Source organism: Macaca nemestrina, chromosome 18 (assembly GCF_043159975.1).
Source record: "Macaca nemestrina isolate mMacNem1 chromosome 18, mMacNem.hap1, whole genome shotgun sequence".
Classification (NCBI taxonomy): Eukaryota; Metazoa; Chordata; class Mammalia; order Primates; family Cercopithecidae; genus Macaca; species Macaca nemestrina.
In genome coordinates, this window is record NC_092142.1 from 17,475,986 (window position 1) to 17,500,395 (window position 24,410).

Here is a 24,410-nt window from a genome sequence, read left to right on the forward strand (position 1 = left end):
GGCCCTTTGTAAGTGGGCATGTGATGAGAGTTAGGTATTGACCTTACGTGTATCGACAGTTTATAAAATTAGCCACTCCAACCCACGAGTTATGGATATCACGCTTAAAATAAGGCGAAGCATAGTAAGAGAAACAGCTATCATTTCAAATATATGAAAGCCAGGCAGGTAGATTCCAGCCCCAGGTCAGAAGTGGTATAGAGAAGTTTCTCTTCTCCGGTCTGAACCCCATCGGCCAGAGGCAGCACTCTCCTGTTGGAGGCTGGGGTGGCATCTGAGCTGCCTCCCTAGCTCCCCTTTTCTGACATTGAACTAATCATCAGACCCAAACCTCCTTTGATGTATAAACAAGCAAATGTTTAACCAAAAGTTGGCAAATCAGTCGAGAGCCTGGCCAGGAACCTCCTCCAGGCAAATCCACTTTCGGGAGGCCCTTTGGTGCCAGCTTGCTTATTGAGAGAGGAGCTCTCTTTCTGGCTAACTTGTAGCTCCATGATTGATGCGAGGAGATAATTAATATCTCATCTCCAATAGGGAAAGCAGATTGCATTTCTCTTTTGCTTTCCTTAAACCCAGCCGATGCGTTCATGACTGTTTGCATGTTCACTTTATTTAATCCAATTATAGCAGCCACGTCAAAATAAAGTCTGGCAGTATGTAGGCACCCACACAAAACTGCACACGCACACCGCCCTGGGCCTCAGCCTGTGTTTTTAGGTCATCTTTAGAACTTTTCTTCCTTCCAAACAATACACAAAGAAGTTCGACAAAAGGCTAGACGGGAAGTACACACACACTGTCATCTCTGAAAGGTAGAGTATGATTTTTATTTTCTTCTTTGCATTTTTTTATGTTCCAAGCCATCTATGAAGGCTCTGCCTTCCTTTTATAATCAGAAAAAAAGGCAGTAAACAATGTTTTTAAAAATACATGAAATGCGGAAAACCAATTAGCCCTCAACAGACTTAGACGTTTCGCGGTGCAAGCTGATTCAGAGACGTGAGCCCTGTGAAGAATGTGAGCCACCAAGCGCTGGTACTCCAGCCTCAGGATTCAGGCCACTGACTCGGCATTTCCACTTGAGCTTCTTTTTCTTCCCTCCTTGAATGTCAAACCTAAGTCAGCTTTCTCCACATAGGGCAGCAATAATAACTGGTACATGTGCCACTGATTGTCGTAAGCACCTTACAGATATTTACTCTTTCTACAACAACCCCATGACATAAGTGCGATCATTCTCATGCCCATTTTCCAGAAGGGAATACTGAGGCTGGAAAGATTAAATAACACACAGCTCATAGGTGGCGACACAGACTTGAAGCCAAGCAGAGTGACTCCAAAGTCGGGATTCTTTTTATTTTTCTTTTTGAGACAGAGTCTTGCTCCGTCACCCAGGCTGGGGTGCAATCTCAGCTCACTCCAACCTCCACCTCCAAGGTTCAAGCGATTCTCCTGCCTCAGTCTCCCAAATAGCTGGGATTATAGGCACATGCCACCATGCCTCGCTAATTTTTGTAGTTTCAGTAGAGGTGGGGTTTCACCATATTGTCCAGGCTGGTCTCAAACTCTTGAGCTCAAGTGATCCGCCTGCCTGGACCTCCCAAAGTGCTGGGATTACAGGCATTAGCCACCACGCCCAGCCTGAAGTCAGGGTGCTTAACCACCGTGTTGCACTGACTCCCTCAGGGTGCTGACTTTGGAGTTTCCCTCCATATCCAAGCCACGTGGACTTGTGGGTGGTATGTCCCTTCCACCAATCAGATCAAGGCAGCCACTGTGAAGAGAGGTTGTGAAGCTGAGGACTTCTCTGTAGCTTCTTTTGTCAGCCACAGGGCCCTTGCACTTTCAATTTTCTGTCACTCATAAAGGCCTTCCCCATAACTCCTTAGAGGACTGATGCCTTCTCTTTGAGCTCGCATGCCACCTGCTCCTCAGTGAAGCCTTCCTCAATGATCTCCACTAATTAAGTCCCTGTCTCTTTAGTTTCTACCATGACCCCCATATTTGTTCCTATATAGCATATAATTGTATATTTGTGTTTCATATTTCTCGATGTCTACTTACTTATTAGAACCTTGTGGCTAGAGTGTGGAATGCAGAGCCTGACTACTACGGCTTGAATCCCCTCCTTGCCACTCACCAGCTGTGTGGATCTTGGGAAATTTACTTAACCTTTCTGTGTCTCTGTTCCTTCGTTTGTAAAATGAGCCCTCATGGGGCTGCAGTGAATTCTAAACAAAAGAATATATATTAAGGGCATAGAACAGAGCCTAGAATGTAGTATATGCTCAATAAATGGTAGCTGTTATTATTTAGGCTTTTTGTCTCACCTAAAAGAGAGAGAAGGGCAGGGGTGATGGCCATCTTATTTAGAACCGTTTTCTCAGTGCATAGAGCAGGGCCTGGAATATCGAAGGTGCTCTCTAGTGCTGCTAAAAGAATGAAGTCTCCAGGCCTTCTTGCTCTTCCAGCTACTGTAGGATAGAGAGGCATGACAGTTGACTCCAGTTCAGACTAGGAAGCGGCACAGCCTACCCTGGGCCTGAGAGAGATGGCTAGCAGGGGCCCTGTGTAACTGCCAAACTTCAGAATCAGTGAGCTCAATCCCCGCAAGCTCATCCAGAGCTTGGACAGAGTTAGAAGGATGGCCAAGACACTTGTCACCTTCATGCCACAACCATGGCTATGGCACAACAAAAATGAGGGCTTCTGTCCTTGGTGCTGAAATATCATTGCTCTGCCAGACAAAAGGATTTCTTCTTAGCCATGGAGGTGTCCTATGTACCTGTCTACCAAATCCCAGAAGAGAGAAGAGGACAGATAGAAATTCACCTTGATAAAGGAAAAAAACATAAAGCATCACAATGAACATCATGGAGCCCTTACTATGTGCTAAGCACTGTGCTAAGCCCTCCCTGTATACAAGCTCATTTGAATCATCACACCAGCTCTATGAATTAGGTATTGTGATCACCGTTTCCCCTGTGAGAAACCAAAGTGCCACATGATTAAAGTTGTCCAAGGTTAGTAGAATACACAAGACTTGGGCCAAGTAATCTGGCTCCAGGTCTCAAAATCTTGCCCCTGCATCCCAATAGAATAATAATTAGCTGCGACTTTGTGCCAATAGAGAAAAATCTCAGGCAGGTAAACTGCCCATTCCTCAGAGCCTAGGAAGAGATGTGTGAGCCTGTTCACATAGCTGACTGATTTCATGCGTTGTGGGTATGATTTATTCCGTGACTTTATTTTTTAACTAAAATCGTGACGTTGTACTTACGCTGAAAGAGTAATCTAGATTCAATAACAGATTACCAGACAGGAAAACAGAAAAAGGAAGATTTTGTTTTTTCTAGGCAGTATGACTTTGGATGTATCATTTGTACTTTCGGTCTCGGGCTTTTTTTTTTTTTTTTTAATTTGTAGCATTAGCTGTATTGGCTGCTTGCGAAGATTCCTTCTTGCTCAAACATGCTGTAAACTGGAAGAGCAGAGCTATTCCTTCTAAAACTTAAAGTGGAACAGCTTAATTTTGGAATAATTCCACACTCAATGAATATGCCAAGATTGTAGCCAGTGAATTAACTGAATTGAGAAACTTCTTTATCATCCACCTTTTCTGACATTATTTCCAAAAGCCATAGATGGTTTTTTTTTAAACTGACTTCTCCCATGGGGGAGAATCAGGACTCCTTCCCACCCTCTGTCTAGTTAACTGTGATGGTCAGCTGAGTAGATTTGGTCCCTGGGATGTCCCAATAGGATGATATATAGCTGTGACTTTTTCCCATAGTGTGCTAATAGGTAAAAATATCAGGAAGGTGAACTGCCCCTTCCTCAGAGCCTAGGAAGTAAAGCTGAATGTAAATGATTTCATATCTGACCTCAGGTAGAAGACAGATGTCTTCTAGCGGTCTGGCAGAATGATTCTTCCAAAGCCAACAATAAGCCCTTTTCTTTTGATTCTCTCTCATTTCTGGGCATTGTCTCTTTCAAGCATTAGAAATCACAGATCTGTTGTTTCTCTCTTTTTGGTGGGACTATGGTGAATCAGGGCATCAAAGATGGCAGAGTTTAAGAGCTTGCCATGGATCCAGCTAGACCTGCATTTAAATTCAAGACTTCTGGCTGTGTGACCTTGGGAAAGTTATGTAACTTTTCTGAGCTTCAATTTTCTTTTCTGTTACATGTGTGTTAGAAGGATCTGATACCTAGTTAACAAATGTCTGTGACTTCCTGATTGCCCAACAGGTGTGGCTGTTACCCTTCCCTTTGTTCACTTATTCAGTAAATATTTATCAAGCACCAGTTGTATGGTAGGCACCGATCTAAGCAGTATGGATACAGCAGTGAACAAAAATAGACAAAAATTTCTGCCGTCTTACATCTATTGAGCGGAAATGGACAACAGACTAAATAAATATCTTGTACATTGTGTTAGAAAGTGAAAAGTCCTGTGGAGAAATACAAAGCATGAGAGGAGGATGGAGGATGCCAGGTTTGGGGGAGGGATGGTTGAGTCGGTTCATTGCTTGGGTGAACAGCGCTTACTAAACACTTTGCAAGGCCCTCTGAGAAGCATCATCCATCACACTTTTGCAGCTGACTCAGGAGGCTGTCAAGACAGGTGTCAGGGGGCTCATCTTACAGTGAGGAAACTGGCATTCAGAGAGGTTAAGCCAGCCCCACACCTCATAGCCTGCGAACGCAGAGGCAGGATTAGTACCTAGATCACCCAGTGTCTGTTTGCTGTAGTGTCACCTGTTGCCCCAGTTGCCCCAGGTAACCTACTCAATGGGAAATGAAGAGGAAGAGCGCATCACTGGGCACCTGTTGTATATTGCGCTTATTGTTACATATCTGCACTCCATGCCTCAGGTGAGAGAGCCGTGCGCCACTTGTCGGTGAGCCATATTTTATAAAAAGTCACCCAGGTGTTCACTGACTTACCTTGCCTTCCAATTTTACCTTTTCAAGTTACGGTAAAGAAAGGGAAGAAAAAATGCAAATCCCTGCCCAAACAGCTGATGCCTCTCCCCTGGTAGATAGCCAGTTGCTGGGCCTCTGCCACCATCTCCTAGTCCAAGACTAAGTCCCCGTTCACCCCTCTGACTCCAGAAACTCTTCTGAGACCTCGGGAATTAGCTGTCTCCGTTTACTCTTAGTTAACCAAAGCATGCATTTGCAGCATTTCCGTTTTTGAATGCAGTAAATACAGCAACCCATCTCCCAATCCCATGAATATTTCATTTTGGAGATGACTGCATAAATATTGTATTTGAATATTATGGTCTGGGACATCACATTAAAATTGCAAGACGATGCTATTATCCCATATAATGGAACATGAAATTAAAAACCTGGTGCATGGAAAGAAAAATTTTGCTAGTCCTCTCACCTGTATTTCTTGTCTCTTTCTCTCTCTCACGGTTAATCTGGTAACCATGTAAGTTTGAATACAAATTATCTAAAATTGAAAGTTTCAAGCATGGTTAAGTGCACCGACTGGACATTTTTGTATAATTAGCACTAGCCAGGTTCAAGGCAGGGTTTTATTTTCCTAAACTCAGGGACTTCCTTTAATGGCCCAGTGAGCGCTCGGTTACATTTCAGTGGGTTAATACTGTGAGTATTACGAAAAATCTTCGCTGAGTTCCTCCCCAGTAAGAACATGACTTTGCTAATGAGCTTGGATTATCTGTCTTCCGTTGTCTTTCTGACCCCTATAGGGATTTAACTTTACAACCCAGACGTAGCCCAACTTTGTAATTTACCAAGAGGGAAACTGAGACTCAGAGAGGACTCCTCTCCAGCAAGAACATGGCTTTGCTAATAAGCTGAGATTTTGCATGTGGAAAGATATGTTAGAGAAAGAGCAAGACCCGTGACATTGGACACCTGGGTATTTTGGTTGGTTCTGCCCTTATGTTGAGTCCTCTGTGTGTCCTTAGAAAAGTTGCCAGTCTTCTCCAGGCTCCCATGTATCCATATGAGATGTACTGTTTGCCCCACACCCTTCTCCTGAGTATAACAAAGTGACTTACAGAATGTCAAAGCTGGAGAGTACCTTGGGAATTACCTAACCCAGTATCATTATGACTGGACCGGTGGCTTATGGACTGTATTCATCCTAGAGAGATGTTTTATTTAACCAGAGACACTTTTTTATTTTAAAGGAATGGAAGTGCATTTCAGAATGTGTGTCCTTCACTGCTCTGCTAATTTCATCACTGCTTGTTTTTTCATACCCAGGCTGCTTCACACACTTCCATTATCTGTCTGACCCCCCTATAGGGATCTAACTTGACAACCCAGATCTACACCAACTTTGTATTTTACCAAGGAACAAACTGAAACTCCAGAGAGGACTCCTTAACATTTTGAGGTCACCCAGCTGGTGACAGGTAAAGCCACACTGCCCCGTAGATGAAAGGCACATTTCAGCCAAATTAAGTCTGTTCCCTGCCAGCATCATCGTCATCGCCGTTTCATTACACCGTCATCCATTTTGTGATGACTTAGATGTATTATGCCATTATCTTCCATAGTAGCCAATGTCTAGAGGTAGGCTTTCTGCTCATGCAGAAAAGTGCTAAGAATGTAGGTTTACTAATGAGGTTTCAAGTCATTCCCTTGAGTAGATGTCAGTGGATTTGTGGGAAGCCCAGTGAGGGGGGAGTTCTTTCTGGAATTCAGCTTGACTAACAAGGCAGGACCATCTTCAGCTTCCAAACCCTGAAGTCAGTAGACTTTTCTTGAGCAGTTGACCTGCACTGTCCTAGGACCTGAAAGGGAGGCACAAAGTCTGAAGCCAAGGTGTGTTGTAGTGAGAACCAAGGCTATCTGCGAGGAGACAGGTGACTCCAGTCTGAAGACAGAGTAATGAGGTCTGTTGTAGAAATGCAGACAGCTCTAGAACTCTAAGCAGACTGGCCTAGTGGAAGAGGAGGCATTTTTGTGCCACAGCCCTGGCTACCTGCCCTGTCTCGAGCCTGAGAACCTCCCCACACATCATGGTTGTGACGAAGTTGAAATCATTCAGGCATGTATTAGGAGTTTTTCAAACGCAAGTGAGGAATCTCATTTCAAAAATGCCTTTAAATACGTTACACACAAGTCTGGGAGAGGGTCAGGCACAGTGAGATCCAGAATCGCAAGTGAACCCATCAAGCCCTTGGCACTGTGTCTTCCTGTCTCCTATTTCCAGTTTGCTGCATTGTCAGACAACCTATATATTCATGGTGATGAGATGGCTACCAGCAGCCCTAGGCTCACATCCTCCGTGCCAGAAATCTCATAGAAAAGCCCCTCCTTCTCAGTAACTCCAGCAACAATCCAAGACCTAGTCTCAGACCCAGCTTGCATTGATGGCCCATCCCTGAACTGATTTATGGAGGCCAGACAGTTGGGATGCTCTGATCCATCCTGGGTCATGTTCCCACCCCTGGTGCTACAGGGAGGATACAAACCCAAGTAAACTGAGAGTTAAGGATGAGTCCAAAGTCAAGCAACATGTGGTTCCCAGGGAAATCATAAATGGATGCTGAGCAGGCAAAAACAAGGCATGGAGCACCGACATCTGCTGCAGCATGGGTGAACCTGGAAAACATTATGCCAAGCAAAAGATGCAGACACAAAAGGCCATATATTGTATGACTGCCTTTATATGAACTATCTAGAATTGGTAAATCCGTAGAGGCAGGAGACAGACTGATGGTTACCAGGGGCTAGCATGAATGGGGAGTGGCTGCCCAATGTGTATGGGGTGCTCTTTCGGGGACTGATGAAATGTTTTGAAGCTAGGCAGGGGTGGCAGTTGGATAGCATTGTTAATGAACTAATTCCACTAAACTGTACACCTTAAAATGCTTAATTTTAAATCACTGCTGTCCTAACAGGGCCCCTGGCCCCCCTCCAGTCTGCATGGAGCCTGCATGGAATAGGCACTTGGTGCCGCCTGTAGCAATCCACACAGTGCCTTTGTGGAAAATAGAAAAGGCAGCTCTTCCTCAAGACACTTAGATCCCATTGATCATAAAATCATTTCTTGGTCTCTCGTTGTTTTACATTGTGTGGATGTTAGCTTTATTAAAAACGTATGACCTTCCCAGTCTGTCATCTGCCCAGAGCAATCTCCCAATGAAGCCAAACTGGTCTGCTCCTCAGGCCGCTGATCAGTCTGTTTTCTGTCTAGAATGTCCATTTTCTCTCCTCCCTGCAGCCCTCCCAGCCTGACTCAGGCCCTGCCTCATCCGTGACGCCATTCCTGACCACCGACCAAGTCCACAGCATGCTGGCTTTTCAGCCTTGCTCTAGTCCCCATTTTTCCAGAAGTTCCTCAAAACTCATTTAACCTGTGGTTACATGTGCCTGTATCGCATTTGCGCAGTGAGACTGTGAATTCCTACAAGATAAAGCCTGTTGTTTATAGTGTTTCCTGTCTTCCACTGTACCCACCACAAGGCTGGGAGTGTGGTAGGTGCTGGACATGCGTTTGCTTATTGATGGATTGAGTATCTATCCATTCTGTGAATACTCACTAAGCATTTACTGTGTGCCAGGCACATAGTGATAAGCAAAAACAAGAACCACCCTAGCTACCTGAAACTTACAGTCTTAGACAGTAATCACAGAAATGTGCTATGGCAAGTTGCTGAGTTCATACACATGTAAAACAGGGTTAATAAAAGTACTGTCTGTGGGGTTTTCATGAAAGTTAAAGTAGATAATCCACATAAAGCCCTTGGAATGATAATGCCCATATGTTTTCATTGTCATGGTGATGGTGGTAGTGATAATGGGAATGAAGATGGTGGTGATGGTGGTGATGATGACGATGATGGTGATGACAGTGATGATAATGAAAATGGTGATGATGGTAGTAATGACGATGGTGGTAGTGACAGTGATGATAATGAAAATGGTGACGATGGTAATGGCAATGATGGTGGAAGAAATCACAGTGTTGTAAGACTGTAAGGACTGCGAGAGTAACTTTTGGTCTGCAATCTGATCGATGAATTGAAGTTCACTCGGGGGAGAGGAAGAGGACGATCATTCCCAGCACATACAGAATCCATGACCAGAAGGCACGTGTGTAAGGAAGCTGTGGTGGTGTGGAGAAGCATTCATATGATAGAGTTATTTATAAGGGCTTGAAAAGTCCAGAGTCCTGGTCATGTGTAAGGGCTAGCAGGCTCAAGGAGCAGAAAGATCCCTGGGTTCAACTCTAGACTGTAAGCTCCCATCTAAATAGCTCCTTGGGAGCAGAGATCATCCTTACTTCTCGTTGACCCCCACCATGAGCCAGCACAGTACCTGGCACATAATATATGAAAATGGTGATAGTGGTGGTGATGATGAAGATGGAGATGATGATGATGATGGTGGCAGTAACAGTGATGATAATGAAAATGGTGATGATGGTAATGGCAATGATGATTACGTGTGCAATGAATGCTAACTGCTAATGGACTGAGCATTTGGGTCAAAAGGCTTGGTTCTAGCTCTGTCTACCCTTCTGACACGCCCATGTCACCAGCTCTGGGACCTGAACAGCTTTGGTTTCTGCATCTACAAAATAGGAAATGCCAACTCTGCCCAGCCTGCCTTGCAAAATTCCAAACAAGATGATTATATGTATATAGTTCCTAAAGTAGGAGTTATTAATCTAGGGTTCATGGGAAAAATTCAGGAGAGGTTTGTGACTTTGGATGAGAAGAAAATGGTATCTTTTTTAGTGAAATTTCAACTGAAATCTAGCTAAATGTAGGTAACAAATCACAGTAGTGTTAGCAGTAACTGACTCAGTCACCAGTAGGAATCACCTATTTTCCTATCACATTATAGTTGGTGCGGATACCTCTAAATATCATTTATGCTCACCACTACTTCAGAATTACAGGAGGTAGGCCGGGTGTGGTGGCTCACACCTGTAATCCCAGCACTTTGGGAGGCCGAGGTGGGCAGATCATCTGAGGTCAGGAGTTCAAGACCAGCCTGGCCAACATGGTGAAACCCCATCTCTACTAAAAAGACAAAAAAAAATTTAGCTGGGTGAGGTGGCGCATGCCTGTAATCCTAGCTACTTGGAAGGCTGAGGCAGGAGAATCACTTGAACCCAGGAAGTGGAGGTTGCGGTGAGCCAAGATCACGCCACTGCACTCCAACCTGAGCTACAGAGTGAGACCCTGTCTCAAAACAAAAACAAAAACTATGTGTGTGTGTGTGTGTGTGTGTGTGTGTGTGTGTGTGTGTGTGTGTATGTGTATAAAATCATACATTCAGTGTTTTGAAATGTATTTTGTAATCCAGGCCCTATGCAGTAGCTCACACCTATAATCCCAGCGCTTTGAGAGGCCAAGGCAGGAGGATCGCTTGAGGCCGAGTTTTACGCCAGCCTAAGCAACATCGTGAGACCCTGTCTCTACAAAAAATTTAAGCAGCAGCCAGACATGGTGGTGCACGCCTGTAATCCCAGTGCTTTGGGGACCTGAAGTCAGAAATTCGAGACCAATCTAGACAACATAGTGAGATCCCACCTCTACAAAAATAACTTTCAAAATCAGTTCTATCTACTCAGGAGCCTGAGGCAGGAGGGTCACGTGAGCCCAGGAGTTTGAGGCTGCGGGGAGCTAGGATCACACCAGTGCTCTCCAGCCTAGGCAACAGAACATGACCCTGTCTCAAAAAATTAAAATTTAAAAAATGTTGTAATCCTGTATATTATGTGTGAGTCAAGAAGCACAGGCATTACTATATATCAGAATTTTGGTGGGTTTTTATTATTCAGTTTCATAACTCTGTATATTTTATCGTATGCATCGAAGAGCACTGTTCTGAGATAAGGATCCATAGTCTGCATTCACTAAACTGCCAAGGCCTCTAGGCATAAGGAGATTATTGCCAAAGTTCTCTGGAGAAGGAGTAGCTGTAGCAGATCATCATTGTCATCTGGCTGTGCTGGGTAAATCCCCCGGGCTCTCTAAGCCTCAGTGCCCTCATATGGAAATTGGGGGTCAAATAGTACCTGCCTCATAGGGAGAAATACAGTGACGTGCCTCACTTGTGGGGATCAAGTGATAAACTCCACGCAGAGCCCTGGCTCAGTGCCTGGCACACAGCAGGCACTCAAAAAATGCCGTCATCGCTATGATTGTGTTGTTTTGTTTGGACTCTGGCTGGAGTTCTGTCTTTCACGACACCTCTGGGCTAAGGGCAGCTTTCTCTCTCCCAGGTTCATTCGGAAGCAGGGCCTGGATCGGCTCTTCCTGGAGTGCGACGCTCACATGTGGCGCCTGGGAGATCGGCGGATCCCAGAGGGCATCGCCGTGGATGGTGGCTCGGACTGGTTCCTGCTAAACCGGAAGTTTGTAGAGTATGTGACGTTCTCCACAGACGATCTGGTGACCAAGATGAAACAGTTCTACTCCTACACCCTGCTTCCTGCCGAGGTGAGTATCTGGGAAAAAATTCCCAAGAAAGGTAGGGGCTTGTTCTAGCCTTTGTGGCAAAGCAGATGCTGAATTTTTGGCAAAGAGATTCTGGGTCCACCTACGTTGTCCTCTACACATCCAGACATCCTTGCTGTCTTAGCAGGGTCCCTGATCTCCCTCCAGTCTGCACAGAGGCTGCGTGGAGTAGACACACGGTGCCACCACCAGCAGTCCACACAGTCTTTGTGCAAAATAGAAAAGGCAGCTCTTCCTCAAGATACTTGGCTTTCATTGGTCATAAAAATCACACGATATACAGATTTTGTTAGAACAAGAATCTTACTGCTATTTTCCAGAAAACTGTTATTTTAAAAACCCTTCTGATATCCACAATGCTGACGGCACCCCTAAAAGGTATGTAGCACATAACCTGCACAACTGTAAATGCTGACCTTTTCAGGACATACCCACATCGACTTTTCTTTTTTTTGTTTGAGACAGAGTCTCCCTCTGTCACCCAGGCTGGAGTGCAGTGGCTCAATCTCTGCTCACTGCAACCTCCACCTCCCAGGTTCAAGCAGTTCTGCTGCCTCAGCCTCCCGAGTAGCTGGGATTACAGGTGCCCACCACCACACCCAGCTAATGTTTGTATTTTTAGTAGAGACAGGGTTTTGCCATGTGGGCCAGGCGGGTCTTGAACTCCTGGCCTCAAGTGATCCTCCTACCTCAGCCTCCCAAATTGCTGGGATTGCAGGCATGAGCCACCATGCCCGGCCCCCACATCAACTTTTGACACATCCTTCACAGTGACCAATCGTGCAATGACCACCTTTTTACACCAAGCATCCCTTTTCTCATGTTGAATATTGCCTTATCGTTCCCTGAAGGAAAAGGGTGTTGGTTTCATGAGTCATACTCCATTAATCCAGAGTATTCTAAAACAGCCCCATCTAGAAGTGGGGAGGGGATCCAGTTCTGAAGGATTGCCACTAACATTCCCATAGCTGCCTGCTGGTCAGAGCTGGGCTGAGGGATTCCAGATTCGTCTTCCTGACCTCCAGGTTGATTGCATCCTCATTTCCAAACCAGCTTGAGAAAAGTGCAGAGCTGGTTCCATTTCTGTTGCATCTATGGCATTTCCCATGAATGGTCCCTTGTTCCTTCCTTGGACCACATAGGCTACGTGTGTTTCTGCAGGCCAGACACCCAGCACATCTCTTGCCTGTGTCTGGGGCAGTGCCAACCTCCGGGGAGGGCTGACTGCGTCCTGGTCACCCAGAGGGATGATGAGCTTGTCATCACTGGGCCAGGTTTTACTATTCTGCACACATGTTAAGTAATCAGCTTTTAATCCTGTTTCAGCAAAAATCACCTCTTCTCTCAATTCTGATAACCTCCTCATCCATTATCTTGCAGGGAATTTCTGTATCATTATGAAAGGACACAGGGCAATTGGTGATTGGGTACTTTCCCCACTGCTTGATGGAGAATATATGCCTCCCTGGGCTTGAAGGCAATTCGAGCTTAAAATCCAGGTTCATGGGCATGCCATTTACCGTCACAGGAAGGTCAGCGGGGGGTGGTGGGTGGAGCCTCGTTTACCCACCCATCCATTTAGAAGAGATTGTTTGGGAGCTTGGCTATTTTTAATCAAGACATCACCTCAATCCTGGTGACCAAAGCTCCGTGTGTGCTTCCTCTGCCCCTCCCCGGCCCCAGCACACACAAGCGCATGTACTCCAGGGTCTCTGTTCAGTCCCACCTCCTGCATCTCTGCCTTCCCTCCATTCTCCCAGACCACTTCCAGAGGACTGGTTTAGAAGATATCAGAAGACCGTACCCATAAACTTATAAGAGGCAGACACACATTCCCCAACAGCTTCCCTTAGGGAGAGAGAACAGGGAGGGGGTATATTCGCCTGGGACTGTCATAAAACAGTGTTGAAATATTATAAGAAATATTATAAAAATCTTTCTCTCACTCTCTGGCAATCTCTCAAGTACTCCAGTGATTGTTTCTCCTCTAGTTTTTCTTTTCAGATCCAACATGGCCTCTTAGATCCCTTAAAAAGGTTGGCCAAGAGTCTTGGGGTTAGGGAGAATATATGGCACCTGGTTCAGTACCATGGACAGCAAGCAGCCCCACCTACTCCCTTCCCTATGTTGCAGTCCTGCAATGCAGGAAGCACTAGGTCTATTGCAACCATCAATTTGGTCTCCCTGCCCCGGGGTGAAATTCCAGATCACTAGTCTTTGTTAGCCAACTATTTCAGACTTGAATCCGTTTGATTTCACATAATCTGTTGGACAGAGCATCCACCTGCACTCTGAGTTGGACCACATGGGCAGCTGACCTCAAATGCATGCAGAGAACATAAGAGTCCCTTGAATGTCGGGTAGTTGTGTTACACATTTTTGCATCGCTATGAGGGAATATCTGAGGCTTGGTAGTTTATAAAGAAAAGTTTATTTGGCTTGTGGTTCTGCAAGCTGTACAGAAAGCGGCCCAGCTTCTTTAAAACAACCAGTTCTTACATGAACTCAGAGCAAGAGTTCACCCTTTCCCACCCCAGTCCCTTTGTGGGAGGCTGGGAGAGGTCTCAGGCTAGGCCCCTCTCTCCCTTGCAGTCCTTCTTCCATACGGTCCTGGAGAACAGCCCCCACTGCGACACCATGGTGGACAACAACCTGCGCATCACCAACTGGAATCGCAAGCTGGGCTGCAAGTGCCAGTACAAGCACATCGTGGACTGGTGTGGCTGCTCCCCCAATGACTTCAAGCCACAGGACTTCCACCGCTTCCAGGTGAGACTTTCTCCTGGCCTGCCAACCTCCTAAATGATGCCTTTCCAACAAACCTCTGCAGAAATCCAAGGCCAGACCTACAGGTCATCTTACCACATGGTGGCCAAACCTGGCTGTTGATAAATAACAGTAACAGCATCAACAATAGCCAATGTTTATTGAACACTTACTCTAGGTCAGGGCTGTTCTAACCACATTGACTCATTAACCCAAAAGCAACTGACCTTTCATATTATTATTCCATTTTAGGGATATGAAAACTGAGGCACGGAAAGGTTAAAAAAAAAAGTTTCCAAAGGCCATATGCATGTCATCCTCTCTTTATTGCCTTTTCGTCAGAATCTCTCAGAATATTTAAATTTATACCCAGGAATATGCTTTTAAGTATATCTAGGGCAGAGCTTTTCAACCTCAGAACTCTTGCCATTGTGGCCAGATGATCCTGTTAGGAGGTGCTGTCCCATGCCTGGGTGGGATGTTTAGCAGCACCTCTGGTTGAGAATCACTGATCTCCAGTGATATTGATGACTCTGTATTTTCAATGAATTGTACTTTTCTGAGGAGCAGCCAGGTTTGGAAACCATATACTTGAAAGAGTAACAAGAGGTAGAACATTATTCCCCTTACAGCTGTCTCTGGGCAGCCTAACAATTTGCTGTTCTGGGGAAGGGCAGAGCAGGAGGGTGGGGAATGGTCATCCACTTACCATGAGCCCTGAGAGTGGCCCCAAGATGGGCACCCCTTCCTGCTCTGCTCCCTCCAAGCCAGGATGGTGGCTTCTTCCTCCACCCCTCCCTACACCTAGCAGCAGAGAGCACAAATATGAATGCCCCTAAATGGTTAAACGAATCACTCTGAGGTCACTAGAGCCACCGTGTAGAGATGGTATAGCTATTTCCCAAACCACTGACACAGGGAAGGCAGGGACACAGTGCCAAGCTCATAACCCAGCCGAGGTGCCCCTGATGTGTGACTGGGATGCTGTTCATGTTTGATCTTCTCTGTGCCAGGCTGTGTGGTCATTGGGTTTACTGGGGCAGACGTCACTTTTATTGTTCAGGTAGGGAAACTGAGGCATGGAGGGGTGTTCCAAGAGGGGTTTTTTCCAGTAGTCCCTGCTGCCTTCCTGGTTTTGTGCCTGTATGAGTGTGGAGTATACAGGTTTTATCTCTCATTCGTATTCCCCTCAAGGTTCCCACCCAGCAGCTCCAGCCACCTTAAGCTGGCAGACAGGGAGCTGCTTAAACCCACATCTTCCCTGCAGAAAGAGGGTTGCAGGGGAATGTTTGACCTATGCAGTGAATTCCCACCTTTGGAGAGGACCTGTCCCTCACTGTCCTAATTGCAGAGAATCTTCACTTGGAGCACAGAACCTCCGTGTGGTGATTCCCGGAGCCCCACACTCCCCCAGGCACCAGCATTTGTATCCTAGCCCGGCATCCCGGGGACATTGTAGCCTCTGATGAAGACTGCTTCATGTGCTCACAGCAAGCAAAGATTAAGAGTATCCCCCAAGAGCTAGAGTGAAGACACTGTTGCCTGTAAGGAACTCAGAGTTCTTGAACTTGGAGAGAAAGAATAATAAATATAGCAACATGCCCTTTTAGAAGATCCAGCTATGGTCAGAATCGCAGGCAGAGAAAGGAGTTTATCCTGCCCCCGAGGCCAGTCCTCTGCCCCTACATGGGTTCCTGGCAACAAGGGGCTAGTGATAATAATCAAATATCAGCCTACACTGTGTGCTAGACACTATGCTAGCAACCCATTTTAAGGATGCTGAGGCCTGGAGAGTTTGAGTGACTTCACCTGCACAGCTAGACAGTAACCAAATGAGGATTTGAACTCAGGTGGTCTAACTCTCCACTGTGCTACTGTGAAAGGAACCCACCACAGAGAGGTTTCCTGAAGCAGATTGGCGATGAGATGTTTAGAATAACACCAAGGGTACGAAGTTGCCTCAATCCTGGAGTGATGCAGTAGAGAAAGCTTAGATTTTGGAGTCATGCATTTGGAGTGTGAGTCTGTACCTACCGCTTTGCCTCTCTGAGCTCAGTTTTCTCATCTGTAAAATGGAAATCTTAATACCTGCCTTGCCAAATTATGTGGAAAAGGAGAGGCAATTATATAAGTGCACTGCCCTGAATATTGTGTGTGGTCAGTAGTTATTGCTGCTATTAATCTACCACCATGAAAACAGGGCTGGACCCACATTTAGGTCAATAATGAACACTAGACTGTAATAAGCTCCTCCAGGGAGAGGCCTGTGTTTTATTTGTTTCTGCAGCCCTGCACAAGGGGTCAGCAAACTCCAGCCCTGGGGGCCACAGTCAGCCCACTGCCTGCTTCTGTAAATGAAGTTTTATTGGAACACAGCCATACCCATTTATTTAGTTTCTTGTCTGTGGCTGCTTTTATGCTGTAAAAGCAGAGTTGAGTGGTTTCAAAGCTATTTTCAATATTTACTGTCTGGCCTTTTACTGAATATAAAGTATAAAACCTCGTAGATTACAGGTGCTTAGTACTTCTTTAACCCTCGACCCTGACTCTTCATCCCATCTCTGCCAAGGACTTGCTGTGTGTTCTCAGGTAAGTCTCTTACTGTCTCTGGGCCTGTTTCCTTGAGAGTTTGAATCATAATCACCTGGGAATTTTTTTTTTTTTTTTAATGTTTTAGCTACACTCCTGAGCTACTGACTCAGTAGGTCCTTTTACTTTGAGACAGAGTCTTGCTCTGTAACCCAGGCTGGAGTGGAATGGAACAATCTTGGCTCACTGCAACCTCCGCCTCATGGGTTCAAGTGATTCTCCTGTCTCAGCCTCCTGAGTAGCTGGGACTACAGGTGTGCGCCTGGCCTGGAATCTGAATTTTTCAAAGTCCCAGAGATTCTGAATCTTGTGAGTCTGCAAGTTGGCTGAAATACCAAAGAGGCAATAGGGCATGGTGGAGACTGCAGTGAGCAGAAAAATCTAGGTGCTGTCTAAAGGAACAGCTGCCATTCAGCTTTAACCAGTTGTTACCACATGGAGTATAGGCCTGGGGTTGCCAGATCTATTGCTGTTTAAAGAGAAGCCAAAAGAGTTTCTGTGAATTCTTTCACGTTTTAAATATGGCCAGCTAAAATACATATTTGCCCTAGATTACTAGCCTGTGACCTCTACCTAAATGATGTCTGAGATCCATCCCAGCTATTACCATCTAAAATTTAGTTCATTTAACAGACATCTAAATGATGCTTATTGCTTTAGATGCTCTGCACAGACTAACTCATTTAACCCTCCTCACACCCTTATTATAACCCATTCTACAGATGTTGAAACTGAGAACACAGAAGTGCAAAAAGTGTCATGGATCCAGCAGAGCTTTGCTTCTAACCACAGGATATGCCTGCAGGTTCCCCCCAACCCCAGCACTTGCTGATTTGGTTTTTCTTTTTTTAATCCCATGAGTACAGCAGACAGCCCGGCCTACCTTCTTTGCCCGCAAGTTCGAAGCTGTGGTGAATCAGGAAATCATTGGGCAGCTGGACTACTACCTGTACGGGAACTACCCTGCAGGTACCCCGGGCCTCCGCTCCTACTGGGAGAATGTCTACGACGAGCCTGACGGCATCCACAGCCTGAGCGACGTGACACTCACCTTGTACCACTCCTTTGCCCGCCTGGGTCTTCGACGGGCCGAGACATCCCTGCACACGGATGGGGAGAACAGCTGCCGGTGAGTCCTATATGGGATGCAGGGAGAGGAGCTGAGAAGCAGGAGGAGGCTCAGGGTGCAGAGCGGGGGCCCTTCCTCCTCTTTAGGGATCTGCAGTGCAGTGCCACCCTATGCTTTCTGTCTTCCTTTGCCCAAAATTCATCTAACGCCACCCTCCTAGCGTGCATGGCATTTCCAATCCAAGCCATTGCCACACTTTGTGCTTTACTTTCTCAGATACCAGATATCCTATGTACCCAATGATTTTACTCATTCTTCGTGCTACATATATATACTGTAGCAGGAAGCTTTATGTCACCATACCATATGAAGCATTTGTCTTAAGTGGAAGGTAGCCACGAATATACAAAACTTTTTTTGATGGAAAATGTCAAAGATGTACAACATAGAACAGTGGAACCCCATGTTCCCATCACCCAGCCCCGACAATTTCCAACTCAGGGCTGATCTTGTTTCATCTGTTTCATTTTCATCTTCACCCACCTTCCGCCTCCTCCCAGATCAGTTTGAAGTCAATCCCAGACATCCTATCATTTCAGCCATCAATATTTTAATAATGTATCTCTGAAAAATAACTCTTTGAAACACATTCACCATAATGTCATCACACCTAAAAATATCACAAAGAAAATTAATAGGCAGAACTAGTGTTGAAACTTCTCAGCCACCCCTTACAATCGTCTCACCTACCACTACCTGCCGACACTTCAGGAAAGAGCATTCTAGAAGATGTGGAAAGAAGAGGGGGAGGTAGGAAAATAATTCAACATAATCCCTTCTCCTCCCATCTCTTTCCCTAAGCCAGCCAAGCCTTTCATGTTGTGTACCCTTTCTTTTGTTCTGAAGCAATATGCATTTTGGATATTTACATAATTGCACCAAGAATTGGGTATCCTGTTTTCTTCCCTTGGCATTATACTCTTAGCCCCCATTTCTCCACGCTGCTCTGTAGCTTCCGCAACGATAATGATTCTTTTTAATGCCTCTAGTATTCCACTGAGCAGAAGTTCTAGAGTTTGCTTAATCCGGCCCTTCACTGTTTCCATTGTCAGTAATGTGCCATTGTAAACAATGTTCTGATGAATATCTTTTCGCAGAAATCCCTTTTTTTCCCATTCTCTTTTCTGATTATTTCCTTAATCACTCTCCTCCTTTTTCTTGTTTGTTTAAACAACCTGGCATCTTCAGTTTCTGACGGGGCTTGGGGGAAGAAGAAAGTTCACTGACTGTCTGAAAACACAGGCAGGTTTCCCGCCTGGTGTCTTGTCCCTGGCCAGCAAGGTTTCTGCAGGACTGTGACACTGTCCCATCACCTCCTCCCATCCCTCGGCTTCTCTCTCCGTAAAGTTTCTGATGTCGTTTAAAGGGAGACTAGTGTTGGTTAGGAATCTAGGACCTGCAGTTTAAACTCTGATTACAGGCTATTGACCTTGCGCATTCATCTCTCTGGGCTTCGGTTTCCTCATCTGTGAAATGAGTAGTACCCATCATCTTTGTATCATAAGGTGTTGTGAAGTTTAAAGGAGATAATCATCAAAAACTACCTAATGAGTTATACAGTGTTAATCCTTTATATTTGAGACAGTCTTGCTCTGTCACCCTAGCGGGAGTGCAGTGGTGCGATCTCGGCTCACTGCAACCTCCACCTTCCAGGTTCAAGCAATTCTTCTGCCTCAGCCTCCCAAGTAGCTGAGACTATAGGCACATACCACAACACCCGGCTACTTTTTGTAGTTTTAGTAGAGACAGGACTTCACCATGTTGGCCAGGCTGGTCTCGAACTCCTGACCTCAGGTGGTCCGCCCGCCTTGGCCTCCCTAACTGCTCAGGGGTTCAGGTCATTGCTGGTATCTTAGTTGCCAGTTGCCATTACAGTGCAGCCAACAGTGAACCTACTGTGTGTGATGGTAACAACTCCTCGTTCTCCCCCTGTGCTTTTCTTTGCTCACTGCCTCCCACTGCACAGTCCATCTTTCTCGAGTCAACAAAGCCATCCAAGCCATCCAAGGACCAGGCTCCTCTATGACACTTATTAAAATAGCTCACCCCACGCCCACCATCTCCCAAGCTGAAAGTGGTTCAGGGACTTCACCTTCATGTGTGGTATCTTGGGGGGAGTCTCTCTCCCCGCTGCTAGTCTGGAGGCAGAATCCCTGCAAGTATCCCCAGAACACAGTGCAGCGCCTGACACTGGGAAGGCAAATGTCGGTTCCATAATAATTACAGTCGCAGGCTTCCTAGAATGTATAAGGTAAATGATCTTACAGGAAATTCCAAAAGACACCCCCAATTTATCTAGGGTTGTTGAAAGTTTCTCCTGGTACTCGTTTTGGAGTGAAGTGAGCTGTCACGTTGCCTCAAGCCAGGAATCCTCTGGCATCCACCTCGTTTTTTATTGTAATGGAACTGTTGTGCCTTGCTGTGGGCAAAGCCGATGTATTTATGAATAGGAGCCTGAAAATAAATCAGGACAAAAGACCCTCATCCCAAAAGGCAGAAGGCAATGGATTCCTAGCCCTGTAGCCCTGGGGCATGTGAGAAAACGGCAAGTGGAAACTTTGCCTCATTTTATCTGGATATTTTAGGCAAATTGTGCCTTTCCAGTCCATAATATAACCTTTCATTAAATCATGTTTATTGATTTTTTTTTTCTCATTATCAAGTAACGCATGTGCATTGCAGAAATTTCTGAAATGGCAGATTGAGAGAATAAGAAAATAAAGTTTGCTTGTCATCCACCATACAGAAATAAATTACAGGTCCCCGAATGCCCTCCAGGGTCAGGAACAAAGCACTAGAATCTTAACTCAGTGTGACCCCTGTAGGGTGGGCTGACCTTGGGAACCTGGAGGTCTGTGGTGCTGAACCTCACTACATTCCGTGGGAATGCAGACTAGGAGTTGCCAGCCAAATCTGATTTTTTTTCAGTGCTCTTCATATTTAAATAAGAAAGAAAAACACCTTTGGGCCAGATGAATACTTTGGTTGCATTCCTGTAGATGATTATATGGCATCTTGATTATTTTTCTGTTTTGAGACATGAACGGTTGTCATTACTTAGATACCAAATACAGTCAGGATGAGGCATCAGAGGGCTTTGTGTTCACTCCTTGGTTACAGGGACTGTAGATGTAACTTAGAAGCATGAGGTTCACGAGAAAATCCTTCTAGAATTTTCACTCCTTCAATAAGTACTGATTGAGCAGCTACCGTGTGTTAGGCACAGAGAATTCAGTCTTGGTCCAGGCTGACCAGGCCCGTGACCTCAAAGCCCTCCCACTCTAGTGCAAAGAGAGACAGTACCTAAGCACGGGTAAACCAGAACATAAGATCAATAAGGGGAAATGCTCTGCAAAAAAAATGAAGATAAAGTCATGTGAGAATGACAAGTCAGAGGCAGCAATGAGCGTAGCTTGTTCAAGAATCCAAAATAAAGTCCCAGTGGCCAGAAGGTGGTAGATTAGGGTAGCTGGAAACAAAAGGAGGCTAGAGAAAGCGGCAGGACTTTGTGGACCAGGTAAGGAGTTTGGATTTTATTGCAAGCACGAAGCAAGGTGCTTGTGGCATTTAAGTGGGGGATGATGAATGTGGCTATTATAGGAACAGGTTATAGTGGGCAAAAGTAAGAGGGGGTGACAGTTAAGGAAGCTGCTGCAGAGGCGCAGGTACAACATGATGGTGGCTTGAACCAGGATTCTGGCAGTGTATAAGGAGAATAGAGGATGGAAGGGGCCAGGTGTGATGGCTCACACCTGTAATCCCAGCTATGCAGGAGGCTGAGTCAGGGAGAATTGCTTGAACCCGGGAGGCAGAGGTTGCAGTGAGTCGATTTCATGCCACTGCACTCTAGCCTGGGTGACTCTCCATGAGTCATTTTTGAGACTCCATCTCAAAAAATGAAAAGAAAGTGAAGGGAGGCAAGTAATCAAAGATTGACTTCTACATTTTTTTTGACTGCTGCTTTCCAGAAACAATTTCTTCCTTTGACTCCAAAGACAGCAAGTTTTCCTGCTTCACCCACTTCACAGAACACACTGGCAGTGCTTTACGTGTCTACTGTCATGATAACACATGGGAGTGTAACAACTCCCAAATCAGTATTTTCAAACAATACGCATTTATGTAACGCTCAAGTTTGCAGATCAGCTGGACAGTTTTCCCAGTCCGGGCTGGCCTTGCTCCTGTATCTGCAGCCAACTGCAAGTCGGGAAGTGGCTCTGTGGTCCTTGGCTGGGAATAGTTGCCTGAGCCTGGGATGGCTTCAGCTGGGACAACTAGGGTAGCTCTGCTGTTTCAAATGTCTCCTCCTCCAGCAAGCTAGCCCAGGCATACTCTGATGGTGACCTCAAGAGAGCAAGAAAGCAAACAGAAATGTGCAAGGCATCTTGAGGCCCTGCCTCAGAACTGACAGGACAGCCCTTCTACCACTGCCTGTTGTCCAAAGAAGATTCCAGAGGTAGAAAAATAGGTTCTGCCTCCTAGGTACAAGGAAACTTGCAAAGTCACATGGAAGAGAGCATAAGATACAGGAGATGGGAGATTTGGGGACATGAATGCGGGCGACCACTGGCTCTTTCCTGACGATATCTTTGCTGTCCAATACGGTAGCCACAGGTGGCTATTTCAGTGTAAATTAACTAAAACTAAATACAATTTAAAATTCAGTTCCTCAGTCACACTGGCCATATTTCAAGTGCTCAGCAGTAGCACATTGCTAGTGGCCCCAAAATCTCATAAATCATCACTAAAGAACTTATGTAACCAAATACCACCTGTTCCCCCCAAATCCCGTGGAAATAAAAAACTTTTGGCCAGGCGCAGTGGCTGACACCCGTAATCCCAGCACTTTGGGAGGCCGAGGCGGGCGCATCACTTGAGGTCAGGAGTTTGAGACCAGTCTGGCCAACATGGTGAAACCCTCCTCTCTACAAAAATATAAAAAATCACCGGGCATGGTGGCCGATGCCTGTAATCCCAGCTCCTCGGGAGGCTGAGTCGGGAGAATCGCTTGAACTCGGGAGGCAGAGGTTGCAGTGAGCCAAGATCACACCACTGCACTCCAGCCTGGGTGACAGAGGGAGACTCTGTCTCAAAAATAAATAAAACAGTTCTGTCATCATAGGAGGTTTTCCGTGACAGCCCTGCCTAGATTTTGCTGCAGTGGTGGAATGACAGCACAATCCCTGGACTGTCCACTCCCAAAGTCCAGATTTAAAACAGGTTTGCATGAACTGTGAATGCCCAGCAAACAATCTGAGGACTGTTCAAGTTCCTTTTTTTTTCCATGCCCCCTGGAAGGCAATCCAGTAACAAGGCAATGATTTCAGGAGGTGTGAGTGGTAAGGACTGTGAGAGAATAAATCAGTACTTCCGCAACAGTTAAGCTGCAGACACGAAGAGCCTCGGAGATTTAAACAGAGGAGAGACAAATGAAAGGTTTTGCTCAAAGATGTTGAATGCAGCACTGTTTAGAGAAGCAAAAAATTAGAGTTATCATCCAATGATAGGGAACTTGCTTTATAAAATCTGGTATTAACGATGATGAAACACCAAGTATCAACACATACAAAACCATGTCTTCAGAGACTTTTCAAAGATGTGATAATCCTCAGGAAATCCTATACAAAGAAGACAGAATAATAGCTAGGATAGATAGATGCCAACTATGTAGTATTTATGCAAATAGATGCATAGGAAATAAGGCCAAAGGGAAATCCATCAGCATGACAGTGTTCACACCCCATTTTCACTGCCCAGTACCAAGCACCAGAGGACTCAATATCTGTGAATTGACATTATGTATGGGAAGAGGCATGGAAAGTAGTCATTTTACTTTCTTTGTGGTACTTTCCTACAGTCAGCATGGTTTTCATTTATAATCAGCAAAAGAAAAAAGTATTCCTAGTCATTGAGATCATAGCTACATAGGGAGCAGCTGTCAGACAGATGCAAGGAAAATGGTAGGCACTGTACACAATGGGGACTGCTTTAGGAACAAAACTAGCTTGGTGGGTGGGGAGCCTCACTGTGATCCTACACACCTTGGGCCCTAACCCATGAGCGCCTGTGTTTTCAGGTACTACCCAATGGGCCACCCAGCATCTGTCCACCTCTACTTCCTTGCCGACCGCTTCCAGGGCTTTCTGATCAAGCATCATGCTACCAATCTGGCCGTGAGCAAACTGGAGACTCTGGAGACCTGGGTGATGCCAAAAAAAGTCTTCAAGATCGCAAGCCCACCCAGCGACTTCGGGAGGCTTCAGTTTTCCGAGGTAAGAGGCCAGGTCTTGTCACATTTCATTGTATTTTGCAGTTCCCTTGGCCAGATTCTGCTCTACTATCTGACACTTCTAGTTGGAGATGGAGGAGAAGAGGACTTGGAGAGCCCTAAAGATAAGCTAACCCCGTGCCCGGAGAAGGCTCTCTGGCCCCAGTCACTGGCACCAGCATCTTAA

The 24,410-nt window shown here is 45.7% G+C and overlaps 1 protein-coding gene and 1 long non-coding RNA gene across 2 annotated transcripts in view; one reads left to right on the forward strand and one right to left on the reverse strand.

Moving 5' to 3' along the window:
- The window catches only part of LOC105464267 (xylosyltransferase 1), a 368,404-nt gene that overhangs the window by 322,570 nt on the left and 21,424 nt on the right, over positions 1-24,410 (forward strand). The window contains exons 7-10 of the mRNA XM_011711985.3: positions 11,237-11,453; positions 14,064-14,240; positions 17,693-17,955; positions 24,032-24,227. Coding sequence (XP_011710287.2) covers positions 11,237-11,453; positions 14,064-14,240; positions 17,693-17,955; positions 24,032-24,227 — 853 coding nt within the window. The remainder of the gene's footprint in view (positions 1-11,236; positions 11,454-14,063; positions 14,241-17,692; positions 17,956-24,031; positions 24,228-24,410) is intronic.
- LOC105464264 (uncharacterized) overlaps positions 17,878-24,410 on the reverse strand; it is a 114,234-nt gene continuing 107,701 nt past the window's right edge. The window contains exon 4 of the long non-coding RNA XR_003014050.2: positions 17,878-17,962. This is a non-coding gene — a long non-coding RNA (uncharacterized lncRNA). The remainder of the gene's footprint in view (positions 17,963-24,410) is intronic.